General features: G+C 33.4%; 1 protein-coding gene across 3 annotated transcripts; it reads left to right on the forward strand.

Annotated features, from left to right (window-relative positions):
- The first annotated feature begins 1,761 nt into the window (after positions 1-1,761).
- On the forward strand, positions 1,762-5,487 carry LOC143062720 (uncharacterized). 3 transcript variants are annotated; one of them, XM_076234487.1, is made up of 2 exons: positions 1,762-1,825; positions 3,469-5,487. In XM_076234487.1, the coding sequence occupies exon 2, from the start codon at positions 3,479-3,481 to the stop codon at positions 5,156-5,158; it is 1,680 nt and encodes a 559-aa protein (XP_076090602.1). In that variant the 5' UTR covers positions 1,762-1,825; positions 3,469-3,478; the 3' UTR covers positions 5,159-5,487. The 3 variants fall into 3 exon arrangements, with proteins under 3 accessions (XP_076090602.1, XP_076090603.1, XP_076090601.1); XM_076234488.1 differs by having other exon boundaries at positions 1,765-1,861; XM_076234486.1 differs by lacking the exon at positions 1,762-1,825 and adding an exon at positions 1,868-1,998.
- Positions 5,488-15,828: the final 10,341 nt, after the last annotated feature.

Raw genomic sequence — 15,828 nt, forward strand, 5'->3', positions numbered from 1 at the left:
TTTTCTTGATATTTGATCGTTTTTTTCCACCCCACCCGTCCTATTTTTTTGCTTAGTTTTTTTTTATTGCAAGTTCATTTTCTATTATTGTTAGATGGGAATGGCATTATGGGGTCAGAACTAGATTGTGTACTTGGTATTTACAGTCACAATGTCCATTATTGAATTCTTTACTATAGATAAAGCATGTCAAGGCACGCCGGCAGTACTTTGAAAACATTTGTTCGCAAAATATTGAGAATCGTAATTTATATTCTGACTTGGATTTTATCTTTATAATTAAAAGTTCTTTTTCTCATCATCAATCATAATCACGTACGTCTCCGTAATTAATCTGGTTTGATGTGCATAATGAGTTCCCAATAATTTATTAACATCCCTGGCATATAATGTTTAGTGGTGTGTTCAGAGGGGTTTTATCATGACGTATATAGATGTAGGTCGAATACCATTATCATTTCAAAGTCGTTTGTATATTATAACTCAGTAGTTAAAAGAAGGTCTGTAGCTGTACACATTAGTTATGTTGTTCAAGTTTTATCCCCATTACGACCCTCTTGACGTTATGAAGGTACCCGCATTATTCGGGGCGCCGAATGGGACTCTTCTGATTTTGTACAAAATTCAATTCTGTCATAACAAAATCAATTTTGTCTTACAAAACTATGTGATACAGACTTGTTTTATGAGAACTTCAATTTTGTGATGACAAAATTCATTTTTGTAGACAAAATTCATTTATGTCATGACAAAAGTCAATTTTGTCAAAAAGGTATGCAAATATAAACTTATGTGCGTACAAAATTGACTTTTGTTACCTGATATGGAAATTAAAACACAAAAGTCAATTGTGTGAGACAAGATTCAATTTTGTGAGACAAAATTGAATATAGTGAGACAAAATTGTATTTTGTGAGACAAATTTAATTTTGTCAATTTTAGTTCACAACAGTCAATTTTGTATGCTAATTAGTTCACAGAATCCAAACTAAATTAATTTGCATACAAAATAGACTTTTGTCGCCCAATTTTCAAATTAGGTAATAAAAGTAAAGTCTGTGTTACAAAAATGAATTTTGTCCACTGAAAGATAATTTTGTATGACAAAATGTTGAATTTGTAGTATGCTACAAATTTTGTTAAACTGAACTCATTTTTGTTGAACAAAACTCACTTTTGTCCGTACAAAATTGAATTTCGAGTAAAAAAACCCAAGAGTCCCATTCGGAGCCCCGTACATTACGACCATCTTTAAGACTTTTAACGGCATTTTCTTTACTATTTTGTTTCGTTTATTTGTTAAGTTCTGTTTATAGTCATACTTTTTATTTGACTAAACTGTTTATTCAATTGTGCGTTCGTTTCGTTTTTGTTTATAATCCTTTGTTGAAAATGCATGTCATTTTTTTGCAAAAAAAGAAGTTTATCAAGTCGTGAGTTAAGGGTCTGAATAGGAGAATGCTCCATATCTGTATTATATGAATTGTTATAATGTTTGCCCATTGTTCTATTCTTTTGATTTTAGCATTGTTTATGTTATGGTTCAGTATTTTCTATTATGTAAACCCCATCTACACCCTAAAAAACGATTATTCTTGAATTTGTATTTCACTATTCATCACTTTTAATGTGTGATATAACTTCATGAAATCTACGTTAAAGAACTATTATGTGATCTAACAGATACATATGTCAAACTTTTTTTTTCTTAATTTTCAAATTTACCCGCGTCTTTCACATTTTAAATACATAAATATGTCATGTGACTTATGTTGGCAGACACAAATTGAGACAGATAGAAACGAAAGTTGGGAAAGATAGTATTGTAAGTTTTCCTGTTGCTGTTGTAGTATATTCACAGGTGAATACCTGTAATAAAATATCGGCAATCTTATAGTGAAGAAAATTTTTAAAGAACAAAGTAAAACCAGAAATGTAACTAGCTTCCTTGTTGATTTTCCAGTACAATAACACAGAGTCATAACACGATCGACCACGGTAAGGTTATCCCTTCAATATATTTGTCTTTGTACTTTGTTTGACGTGCCGTAAAAGAATTTCGTATTTGATGACATTTTTAAAATATCTGCTAAAGCTGACGAGCTATGGTACCATTTAAATACTGAAAAATGGCGACAGAGTTAACATAATTTTATAACAGAAACCAACAGAACTGTTATCATTATTTGATAGAGATTGCTATTGTTGTCACTGGATATATAATATAAACGATAGGACAGTAGATCTCTAAATCTGGGTGAGGTAGGGGCTGCAGTGGCGGATCTAGTCTTTTAAAAAAAGGGGAAGGGGTCCCACCCAGAATAAAGGTGTTGCGGTTTCCGTCTATATTCCCCATTCAGGTCACAGGCGCATGGGTATATGATACAGATTTTTTTTAATTTTTGTTTTTGATTAAAATATTGAATTTTCTATATTTATACTACATATCTATCACTACATGTCTCACCTAGTTTCGAGTGATTTAAACGATTCAAGGGAAATAGCCAATAGTACTAACAATACTAAGAAACAAGAAGGCAACTAACTCGACGCCATTTTTCTGCTATGACTAATTAATAAAATTGACCTATCTAGATTCCCCATCGATTTTTTTCTTGAAAACGTGCCTTCCTCGCAGTCAGATCGCAGACGTCGTTTATATTTATCAAATTGGTATTGTTGTAACATATTTAGTCCATCTTATGTACCAAGTCAGGAAAATGGCCATTATTATATCATAGTTCGTTTCTGTGTGTGTTAAATTTTAATGTTGTGTTTCTGTTGTGTCGTAGTTCTCCTCTTGTATTTGATGTGTTTCCCTCAGTTTTAGTTTGTTACCTGGATTTTTTTTTTCTCAATCGGTTTATGAATTTCGAACAGCGATATGACTCTTTTTACTACTTTCAAATTTACGTACCCGGAGGTTTACTGTTAATAATTAAGGGAAGTTACTTTTCCCGAACTTTTGTTAAAGGGAAGTCATTTTTCCCCGGACTGTTACGGAACATCTCTGCAAGTACGCATGAAACTGACAGATAGTTTATAGCTAAATATACCTCATGTAAAAATCATGTATCATAGATAAAAAAAAATATCAATCATTATATATCCAACACATTGTTCGTGTTGCACTTCGTGTGTTTTGGTACATATTAGACATACATGATTTTCGCATATTGGCGCTATGCGTTCTTGATGCAGGTTAATCTAGAGATGATTTTCGGACACACACCATTTATAAAGTGCTATGTTTATATCTATTATAAAATAAGTTCCATCAAAATACAATCATTATAAATAGTTTGCTGGGGATTTCTCTGGGCACTCTAAAAGATGACTTTCTCAACCAATAAAAACTTGTCATCAACATATAGCAGTCATCATAAAACAACAATCAATTAAAATTAAAATTAACCGTAATGAATTGTAGATCTTCTAATTTACTTAACACATCTTATATTTGATCAGGAAAACTAACATGGCATCTAGACTTAACATATCGTGTGGTTCATGTGGATATGAGGACATCTCAAAAAGTGCAAAGAAATGGTGTACCATATGTGAGGAGGGATTCTGTGGAGAATGTGAAAAATACCACAAATCTATGAAAGTTACGAGGGATCACAAGATGATTTCTATTGAGGACTATCGTCAAATAAAAAACATTTCAGTAAATCTGAACTGTGAGATTCATGGTAAAAAGCTTGATCTTTACTGTAAGAAACACGATACTGCTGTATGCGTAGTCTGTATTCCTTTGGACCATAAATCATGTTCCGCTTCTGATGTTATCTCCATTGATGAAGCATCAAAAAACGCTAAACAATCAACTTCACTCTTAGACTTAGAAGGAACTATCTCAACAACGATAGACAACGTGAATCACTGTATCAAAGACCGAGAAATAGCTTTGACAAATGTGGACCAAGATGAAAAAACAATACGTAAAACGATAACAGACACAAGAAAGAATCTAAATGAATACTTGGATAAAATTGAGAGAAAACTGCTGCTAGATTTGAAATCAAAACATGGAAACTGTAAATCTGAAATATTGAAAATTCTTGATAAATTGAGGCAAATAGAGAAAGAGGTAGAAAAACTGAGGGAAGAGACACTTCAAATGAAACGTTTTGCATCTGACTTGCAAGTATTTCTAGGAACGCGCCATTTAAACAAAATAATGAGTAAAAAGATTGGATCACTCAAAGAAGAGATCAGACGTTGTACGAAAAACAGAATGGAGATAGATGTGAATCATGTGATCAGTTCCTTAGAGAATGAGATAAAACTGTTTGGAGAAATCAAAGTTATTGAAACAATGGCCAATCTACAATTAAAAGATGCAAAGTTCGACCAGGCTCAGATACAGATACATGGATTTTCACAAAGTATTCAAAATGTCAATCTGAAGCTGAAACAGAAGTTTGATATCAAAGGATCAGAATCACCAATATCTGGCTGCATTATGATACCTGATGATAGAATTATAATTGCAGACTGTTATGGAAGTGGTAAATTAATGGAATACAATACCAATGGTCAACACATACGTGACATTCCTGTCTCTGATAAAGCCCATAGTCTTACATTAATGGATACCGACCGTATTGCTGTTACATATGGAACGTTTAAATACCTAGAGATTATAAACACTAAGAATACTAGTGAAAGGAAGAAGGTGAATTGTAGTAGTTTGTGTTGGGGAATATCTTACCAGGATCAAAAGCTGTATGTTGTTGTATTTGATCAAGGCATAGTAGTGATGGACTTGAATGGAAAGACATTAAATACCATCGATATCAATGTTGACCGTGTGTTTCATATAACAACGACCAGTGACAGGATATACTATACAGACGAAGACAGAAATACAGTACACTGTTGTAGCATGACAGGCCAAAAAATCTGGGAATTCAAGGATAAGTCTATTTCCTTTCCGAGAGGTATATCAGTGGACAGTAATCAGAACGTATATATTGCTGGTAGAACCTCCAACAACCTGACAGTAATACAACATGACGGGAGAGACAGCAAAGTCTTACTAACTGATCGTGATGAACTTAAATTTCCTAATGCAGTGAATTACAACAAACAAAAGAAGATTATCTGTTTAGCCTTCAAAGCAGGAAGTGTTGCATTGTACCAAGTGTCGTGAAAATGCATGCGCACATCAGGACGAAGACCTTATACTGTTTGCTATTCTGTGTCTTATATTAATTATTTAAATGATGCTGCATTTTCAATATTTTTAAATAGACACATCACCCGGAACAAAGTCATTATTTTGGTTATTAAATTCGAAAGAAACACTTATGCTTAAAATACTTAGTTATCACACAAAACTCATAGCAATACTGTTATATAATTGAGTGACAAGTTTTTAAGTACCCAAAATATATATGTTAGGCTTTTAGATTAGTTTGTACACATTTGATAAATGTTTGATATCCATTTTAATAAATCGATCAAATTTACAAACACAAAGCATTTGATTAAATTGAATAGGGTACAATCTCCCCCTCTCTAAGACATTTGATCGCCATTGAAAATGTAATATGATGGGTATAAGATTTTGTAATACTATAACTTTAACGTTAGTTATACATTAATCTTTAAGATTATTTCTATATTATAACTTAAGATTTTAGTTTTATTTATTTTGATATATAAATTTTGTTTATATTCAGTGTACGATAAATCTCACAGAAATATCAACTTCTATTCTCTGAAACGGTGAACTATTACACTAACAACGATACAAATCCCATCGCTTCTCACGTTTCCAATATAAAAATAAGGAAATATCATAACTAGACAAATTTCCATTAGAGAACGAAGGCCGAAGATGTAACCAACTATAATTTATCTCTGTTTTAACGATAAACAAAATCATTACTGTATCGTACAATACTATAAATGACCTCAACTTAGGCTTGAAACTGTTGGATTGGAGCGTTCCTAAACAGGTAAATGAACTCGTCATAGATACCAGGATTAGTAACGCTCGAATCCAAAAAAGTTAAAAAGGCAAAATAAAGTACGACGGGCTTCATAGTTATTGTGAAACTGCCTTTTCAAGAGGTGGCGTGAATCAGATGTGGATACTTGAAAATTTCAAAGATCTTTTAGAGTACATACAATCTAACTCTCTTTCATCTTTTAATGGTATTAAAACATTTGACTTTTCAACACTTTTTACAAGTATTCCACACACCAAACTAAAAGACAAATTGAAAGAGTTGGTATAGCTTTGTTTCATAAAAAAGAATGGCCAACGAAGATACAAGTATCTTGTCTTAGGAAGGGATAAATGTTAGTTTGCAAAGGACCACTCTGATTCCAACAAAAAATTCTCTGAAACTGATATTATCAAGATGCTTAATTTCTTGATTGACAACATATTTGTTACGTTCGGAGGACGTGTTTTTCAACAGACTATCGGCATTCCAATGGGAACGAATCGTGCCCCTCTTCTTGCCGACTTGTTTCTTTATTATTATGCTGACTTTATACAAAAACTTCTTAGGAAGAAAGATGAGAAGTTAGAAATTTCCTTTAACTCTACTTTCCGCTATATAGATGATGTTCTTTCACTGAATAATTCAAAATTTGGTGACTATGTCGAACGCTTCTATCCCATTGAACTAGAGATAAAGGATACACCAGATACAGTTAAGTCGGTTTCATATCTTGACTTACGTCTAGAAATTGACAATGAGGGTCGATTGAAAACAAAACTTTACCACAAAAGAGATGATTTCAGCTTTCCAATTGTGAACTTTCCATTTCTAAGTAGCAACATTCCAGCATTACCTGCATACGGTGCATATATCTCCCAATTGATACGATATTCCCGTGCTTTCATTTCCTGTCATGATTTTCTTGATAGAGGGTTGTTACTCACAAGGAAGCTATTAAATCAAGAGTTCCAAATGGTGAAGTTGAAATCATCTCTTCGTAAATTTTACGGACGCCATCACGAGTTGGTTGACCGTTATTGAATGACCGTTTTACAAATGATATTGGATATGTTCCTTACGTCGTAAATACAATCCCCGTCCCTTTCATGAATGTGACATACCGAATTAGACTACTTTCCGGATTTGTTATAACATAAGCAACACGACGGGTGCCACATGTGGAGCAGGGTCTGCTTACCCTTCCGGAGCACCTGATATCACCCCTAGTTTTTGGTGGAGTTCGTGTTGCTTACTAGTATTCTTTAGTTTTCTATGTTGTGTCATGTGTTCTATTGTTTGTCTGTATGTCTTTTTCATTTTTAGCCAGGCGTTGTCAGTTCATTTTCGATTTATGAGTTTGATTGTCCCTCTGGTATCTTTCGTCCCTCTTTTAAGCTTTTTTTTTTAATTTACAAAATTGTTGATTTCTTTACTTCTATTATATAGAGTTTAAGATGAAAGAGTCGATAAAAGTGATAAAAATTATATTTTTCTGATAGTTGAAATGAACACTTAAAGAACTCAAGTACTAAACATTATCTGAAATTGTAACAAGAGGAAAGACATTTTTTTTTGTTAAGAAAAATTTACTGCTGATTGAAAAACGAATACAGCTGTGAGAAATGTTTCCAAATTCAAGTAAAGTAACTGGAGACCATCGGTATATCAATTTACAATCAGACACATATAGTTGTCAGATTACAGATTATAACTGTATATTCCTTCTGCAGGTTTAATGTTACAATATGTTACGATTATCTTATTTAATATTTTGCAGATTATATTTCATCATGAAAATATTGACATATCCATGTAAATGGTTTGTCGTTTCTTACACAAAAGAAATTTAAGCAAACATACTACACGATTTAGGTTAAATACTCAACCGGATAATTTCATATCATGGCACCAACCATCACGAATCCGTTATGTGGCAGAAAATAACGGAAAACATGTTTACTTGATATATGATCATTTAATTTTCCTACCCCTCCCCCCCCCAATTTTTTGGGTTTAGTTTTGTATTGTTGTTAAACCTTTTCGGAACCGTTTTGAATTTTCGAATTATTGGGTCAGAACTAGATTGTATACTTGTATATTTACAGTCACAATGACCATTATTTAATTCTTTACTATATATAAAGCATATCAAGGCACGCCGGCAGTACTCTGAAAATATGTGTTCGCAAAATATTGAGAATCGTATCTTAACGACTAACGGATGAAAATAAAAGTTGTCCGTTGACAAAACTGTTATCCATTGGGAGTCCGTTGATGTACTGATCAAATAAAACGGACGCGTAACGAATGCATAACGGACACACACTGGATATGGAACGTACGAGAAACGGAAACGTAACGGACAGAACGGATGTCGAACGTACATCCAACGGATGAGTACCGCATAAAACGGACACCTAACGGAAGCGTTCCAGATAAAACGGATGAACAAGATATACTGAAAAATACAGGCGACAATAATAAAACATGTAAATCGCAAAAATATTCAAAATGTTTCTGTGTAACTGGTTTTGGTTTGTTCTTCAAAATGCTACCAAAGGGCATTGTCTGGCTTAAATAAGAGCTGCTTGATTGTGAAGACGTGTCCTTACTCAAAGATCGATTATGAATAATAAGAATTCATGAACCTTAAAAAATCTTATTGGTATTTCTGACATGAAAATGTCAATTTGGCATTTATCCGTTTCAAGTCCGTTTATCATCCGTTTTATCCGTTATACGGCCGGTAGAAGTCCGTTACACATTCGTTCAACATCCGTTTTATCCGTTAAACGTCCGTTGGTGAATTTATCTGCCTGGCCTCCAACGGATGTATAACGGACACGTAACGGATACAAAACGGAAACGAAACGGACGAGTACCGTACCAAACGGACGCCAACCGGACGTTCAACGGACATTTCATCCGTTGGACGTCCGTTCAAAGTTTTGAACATGCTCAAAATTTTCCACCGGACAGAATGGACGTCGACGGATAAAACGTACGCTAAACGGACATGCAACAGATATTGACGGACGTCTAACGGATAAGAACGGACGTCTAACTGACATGAACGGATTGAAAAAAAGTTATCTGTTAGGCATCCATTCAAGCTATCCGTTAAGATGTGACCGAGGTTTTAATAATCAAAAGTTATTTTATTTTCTCATCATCAATCATAATCCCGTCTCCGTAATCAATCTAGTTTGATGTGCACAATGAGTTCCCTATTTATTATCATCCCATATAATGTTTATTGGTTTGTCATCGGAGGGTTATCAGAGGGTTATCATCGCGACATATCTGGAGGTCAAATAAAATTATCCTTTCAAAGTCGTTTGGTACTTATATATTATAACTCAGTAGTTAAAGGAAGGTTTACAGTTGTACACAACAGTGATGTTTTTCAAGTTTGAAGAAGCCGACTAATCCGCTGTTAAGTACTACATGGCTGCGTGTGCACGTGACTTATTGTTTGGATCAAGCCGTACCCTTATTACGAACTTCTCTTAATAGCATTGTTTTTTTCTTGAAAGTGGTTCTCTCCTCTTTTTTTTATTCTTTTTTTATCAAATGTCATTTTCTTTAAAATTTTGTTTCGTTTATAATTTTTTAGTTGTGTTTATATTAAAACTTTATATTTGACCAAACTGTTTATTTTAAGTGCATGTGCGTTCGTTTTGTGTTTTTTTATAATCCATGGTAGAAAAAGGTTGATAAACGTCATGTGTTAATGGACCTTTCTCCCGAATCAGCCTGCGAAACTTCAACATTGTATATCTGTATGGTAAACAGCATATGAGGATCTGAATAGGGGGATGTTCCATATCTGTATTATTTGATTTGTTATTATTTTTATACGACCGCAAAAATTGAAATTTTTATGGTCGTATATTGGTATCACGTTGGCGTCGTCGTCGTAGTCCGAAGACTTGGTTTTCGCACTATAACTTTTGTATAAAAAGATAGAAATCTATGAAATTTTAACACAAGGTTTATGACCACAAAAGGCAGGTCGGGATTGATTTTGGGAGTTTTTGTCCCAACAGTTTAGGAATTAGGGGCCAAAAAGGGCCCAAATAAGCATTTTCTTGGTTTTCGCACAATAACTTTAGTTTAAGTAAATAGAAATCAATAAAATTTAAACACAAGGTTTATGATCACAAAACGAAGGTTATGATTGATTTTGGGAGTTGAGGTCCCACCAGTTGAGGAATTAATGGCAAAAAAGGGGCCCAAATAAACATTTTTCTTGGTTTTCGCACCATAACTTTAGTATAAGTGAATAGAAATCTATGAAATTTAAACACAAGGTTTATGACCAAAAAGGAAGGTTGGGATTAAATTTGGGAGTTTTGGTCCCAACAGTTTAGGAATAAGGGGCCCAAAGGGTCCAAAATTAAAATTTGTTTCATTTGATCAAAAATTGAATAACTGGGGTTCTTTGATATGCCGAATCTAACTGTGTATGTAGATTCTTAATTTTTGGTCCCGTTCTTAAATTGGTCTAGATCTACATTAAGGTCCAAAGGGTCCAAAATTTAACTTAGTTTGATTTTAACAAAAATTGAATCCTTGGGGTTCTTTGATATGCTGAATCTAAAAGTGTACTTAGATTTTTGATAATGGGCCCAGTTTTCAAGTTGGTCCAAATCGGGGTCCAAAATTAAACTTTGTTTGATTTCAACAAAAATTGAATAATTGGGGTTCTTTGATATGCCAAATTTAACTGTGTATGTAGGTTCTTAATTTTTGGTAACGTTTTCAAATTGGTCTGCATTAAAGTCCAAAGGGTCCAAAATTAAACTAAGTTTGATTTCAACAAACATTGAATTATTGGGTTTCTTTGATATGCTGAATCTAAACATGTACTTAGATTTTTGATTATGGGCCCAGTTTTCAAGTTGGTCCAAATCAGGATCCAAAATTATTATATTAGGTATTGTGCAATAGCAAGAAATTTGTAATTGAACAGTATTCAGCAATAGCAATAAATCTTTATTTGCACAGTATTGTGCAATTGCAAGAAATTTTCAATTGCACAGTATTGCGCAATAGCAAGAAATCTTCAATTGCACAGTATTGTGCAATAGCAAGTATTTTCAATTGCACAGTATAGCGCAATAACAAGAAATATCTAATTGCACAATATTGCACAATAGCAAGACATTTTCAATTGGAGTTATCTTTCTTTGTCCAGAATAGTAGTTGAATCAACTTAAATCATTGTTTTATACAATATACAATGTATATTCACTTTTACTACCAACTGATAAATTAAAACAATCTTTACCATTCATTGATAACAAGTACTTTTTTACATTTTAATATTTCATGATGTATTTAAATGAGTAGTTATTGTTGCAAACTCCATTAGGAATTTGAATTGAGATCAGTTTTTTTTTTTGGGGGGGGGGGGTTCAATTTTTCTCATTTCAGATTTCATAAATATATTTTTGAGAGGATTAATATTCAACAGCATAGTTAATTGCTCAAAGGCAAAATTATTTTTTTTAAGTTCATTAGACCACATTCATTCTGTGTCAAAAACATATGCTATGTAAACTATTTAATCACAATCCAAATTTAGAGCTGAATCCAGCTTGAATGTTGTGTCCATACTTGCCCCAACCGTTCAGGGTTCAAGCTCTGCGGTCATATAAATCTGCGCATGCGGAGCATCTGTTTGCCCATTGTTCTATTTTTTTTATTTTAGCATTGTTTATTTTTTGGTTCATTATCCTCTATTCTGTAACCCCTACATCTACACCCTCAAATACGATCATTCTTGAATTTGAATTTCTTTGTTCATCACTTTTAATGTGGAATATAACTTCATGAAATCAACATTAAATAACTATTATGATGTCAGACCACCAATTAAATGAACCTATCTGTCAAACATAAATTTTGCAAGTTTCACAGCTTTCTAAATATTTTACCTTAAGTGTACGTTCATAGAAACCAGGTATATCCTGAACAATACATGTATCAGCTTTCTGCATGCCAATTTTTAACTTACCTTTAAAGCCTTCTTAGAAGTAAACGCACCTTCAAAAAGAGGTACTCCAAAAATAATCCCTGGTTTTCTGGAAATCTCAAATTAGTATACTATGGAACGCATTTTTTTTAATGCAAACTCATAGAAAAACCAAATGGTCTAAACATATTTCTCTTTCACCAAACGTTTCATTTCAGCAAATTTGTTGGTTAATTTGACATAACAAGGACATCAAAAGCACTATTTTGTGTCAGAGTATGGCTACCTATACATACGTTCGAAATAGGAGGGAGTAATTGGTGGTCTGAAACCTGTCATACGTTTTGATTTTAATTTTCAAATTTACCCGCGTCTTTTACATTTTAAATACCTGAATATGTCATGTGACTTATGTGGGCAGACACAAATTGAGACAGATAGAAACGAAAGTTAGGGAAAATAGTAACGTAAGTTTTCCTGCTGCTGTTGTAGTTTATATTCACAGCTTAATAACAATTTAGTATGAATAAGACTTTTTAAAGAACAAAGTAGAACCAAAAATGTAACTAACTTCCTTGTTGATTTTCCAGTACAAGACGTACAATAAGACAGAGTCATAACACGATCGACCTGACGGTAAGATTATCCCTTCAATATCGTTGTCTTTGTACTTAAAGGGTTGTAGTTTAACGTGCCGTAAAAGAATTTGGTATTTGATTATATGTTACAATTATCTGATAAATCTGACGAAATTACGGTATCATTTGAATACTGAATATAGCGACAGAGTTAACATGGTTAACATATTATCATTACAGAAACCTACAGAACTCTTATTATTATTTGATAGAGAATTGCTGTTGTGGTCACTGGCTATATAAAAATATAAGGCAGTAGGGTCTCTGTAAATTCTGGTGCGGTAAGAGCTGCAGAGGCGGATACATTCATCCCTTTTCGTTTAAGTGGATGGGGGTCCCCACCCAGAATTAAGGGGTTTTCAGTTCCTACTATATGTCCCCATTCAAATGTATTGATTGTCAAAATGGGGGTTACAGACCCCAAGGATCCGTACGTAGGCTGTCTTTCGGCGTTTTGGTTAATAGTTACTCCATTATAGTGACACCATCGTTCTGTCCAGTAGTTTGTATTGCAAGTAAGCATTTTATTATAAGTCGCTTTCGTGTATCATAAGGAGGACAAGAGGACAGGTGTTTTCTTTCATGACGACTACACACTGCTATAATTAATTATAATGAGTGTGACCATCGACTATTGTAGCTACTTAATTTGGAGGTTGAACACGTTCTAAATTTCTCGGGTTGTTTTCCCTTACATCATATAATATTGATAACGGCATGTTACGTATCATGTACAAACCTTTTTGTGTATCGTAAAGGAACAATATCTGACACGTTTTAGTCATACATTGTTCAGATCAGCAATTACTAAAAAAACTTTAAAGCAAATAGCCCAAGTGGTTAACAACATATGTAGGATGAGAAAAATATTTAAAGAAACCTTGCTCTATATTTGGTTTTTTTTTCTGGAATAAAGATAAATAAAAAGAATTTAGGGTAGACGTCACTGTCAGTCAACCTTGAAAAAGAAAATAATTCTTAAAAAATCGAGAAAACAACAAAGCTCTTCAAAAAAATAAACAGTCGTCTACACAACATGTTAAGCTTTATATGCCCTCACAAATCCTGGACAAAAATGAATCAATTAAGAAAAAAAGTGCTCATTTCTTAACAGCCATTATCCTAACAAATGAAATAAGAATTATAGAAAAGTAAGTCGACCATGAATAAAACGACAATTCAATAGTTAAACAATATCGGTGACAATACTGATTGGATTATATCAAAACAACAATCGTATATTCAAAAGCGTATTTGTGTTACCGAAATATAGATGATTTTTTTTTCATTTTTAATAATAAAATAAAAACATTAAAGAGACTGTAAAATTCGAATAGGTTTAATTTTTAAACCAAAATTTAATGAAGTGGATGTAATTATGTATAGATACTGTCCGGCCTTCAACAATTAGAAAACCCCTCGTCGTATAGTAAAAGACCAATCCATGAAAAGTATGCACTTACGAAAACTTACGGCTTAATTAGAACAAAAATACCCAAAAAAACCCGAACTACCTGCATCTGACTTGACACAAGCAAATAAGGAATGTGGTTGGGTTAAGCATATTTGTGAATGCTCAACCCTCCCATATACTAGTACAACAAATCATTTAAAATTACTTTACAAAACTCACCAAATCATATTTAATCAGAAAAACATCTAACAAAAACACAGACTAGAAATAGCACGGTATGTATACATCCTTAACAACACGATGACACACAGTACAGATCTGATCTTCTTCGCCGTCATTGACTGATAGTTCTTAGCACTCTTAAAATGACTTCATCAACCAATGAAAACTTGCCACTTGCGTAGAGTCATCATCAACAAACAATGAAAATAAAATCAAAATTTACCTCAATTAATTGTTAGACTAGATCTTCTTACTAACTTTAACGTTTCTTATAATTGAACAGGAAAACTAACATGGCATCTAAACTGAACATATCGTGTGGCTCATGTGGATATGAGGACATCTCGAAAAATGCAAAGAAATGGTGTACCATATGTGAGGAGGGATTCTGTGGAGAATGTGAAAATACCACAAATCTATCGTCAAATTGAAAACATTTCCGTAAATCTGAACTGTGAAAACCATGGTAAAAAGCTAGATCTTTACTGCAAGGAACACGATATTGCAGTATGCGTAGTCTGTATTCCTTCGGACCATAAATCCTGTTCCTCTTCTGATGTGATCTCCATTGATGAAGCAGCAGAAAACGCTAAACAATCATGTGCACTCTTAGACTTAGAAGGAACTATATCAACAACGATAGACAACGTGAAGCTTTGTATCAAAGACCGAGAAATGGCGTTGAAAATTGTGAACGAAGATGAACAAACAATATGTAAAACTATTACAGACACAAGAAAGAATCTCAATAAATACTTGGATGAACTCGAGAGAAAACTGCTGCTAGATTTGAAATCCAAACATGAAAACTGTAAATCTAAATTCGTGAAAATTCAAAATCAATTGAGGCAAATTGAGACAGAGGTAGAAAAACTGAAAGAACAGACACTGCAGATGAAACGTTTTGCATCTAATCTTCAAGTGTTTCTAGGAACGCGTCAATTAAACCAAGCATTGTGTAAAAAAATCGGATCGCTCAAGGAAGAAATTAGGGATAATACGAATTATAACATGGAGATAGAGGTCAATCACGTGATCAGTTCCTTAGTGAATGAGGTAAAACAGTTTGGAAAAATCAAAGTTATGGAAACTATGGCCAATGTACAATTAAAAGATGCAAAGATCGACCAGGCTCAGATACAGGTACATGGATTATCACATAATATTCACAATATCAGTCTACAGCTGAAACAGAAGTTTGATATCAAAGGATCAGAATCATCAATATCTGGCTGCATCATATTACCAGACGACAGAATTATAATTGCAGACTATTGGGGAACTGGTAAATTAATGGAATACAATAACGATGGTCAACACATACGTGATATTCCTGTTTCTGATAAACCGCATAGTCTTACAATAGTAGATACCGACTTTATTGCTGTTACATTTGGACGGTCTAAATACCTAGAGATTATAAACACTAAGAATACTAGTGAAAAGAAGAGGGTGAATTGTAGTGATAACTGCTGGGGTATATCTTACCAGGACCTGAAGCTTTATGTTATTGTATTACGACAAGGCATAGTAGTGATGGACTTGAATGGGAAGACATTAAATACCATTACTATCGATGTTTCATTGGTGTTTAATATAACAACGAGCAGG

Source organism: Mytilus galloprovincialis, chromosome 2, assembly GCF_965363235.1.
Source record: "Mytilus galloprovincialis chromosome 2, xbMytGall1.hap1.1, whole genome shotgun sequence".
In the NCBI taxonomy this organism is placed as follows: domain Eukaryota; kingdom Metazoa; phylum Mollusca; class Bivalvia; order Mytilida; family Mytilidae; genus Mytilus; species Mytilus galloprovincialis.

Excerpts from the sequence above, each read along its gene's own strand:
- LOC143062720 (XM_076234487.1), top strand. The coding sequence starts at position 3,479 with ATGGCATCTAGACTTAACATATCGTGTGGTTCATGTGGATATGAGGAC.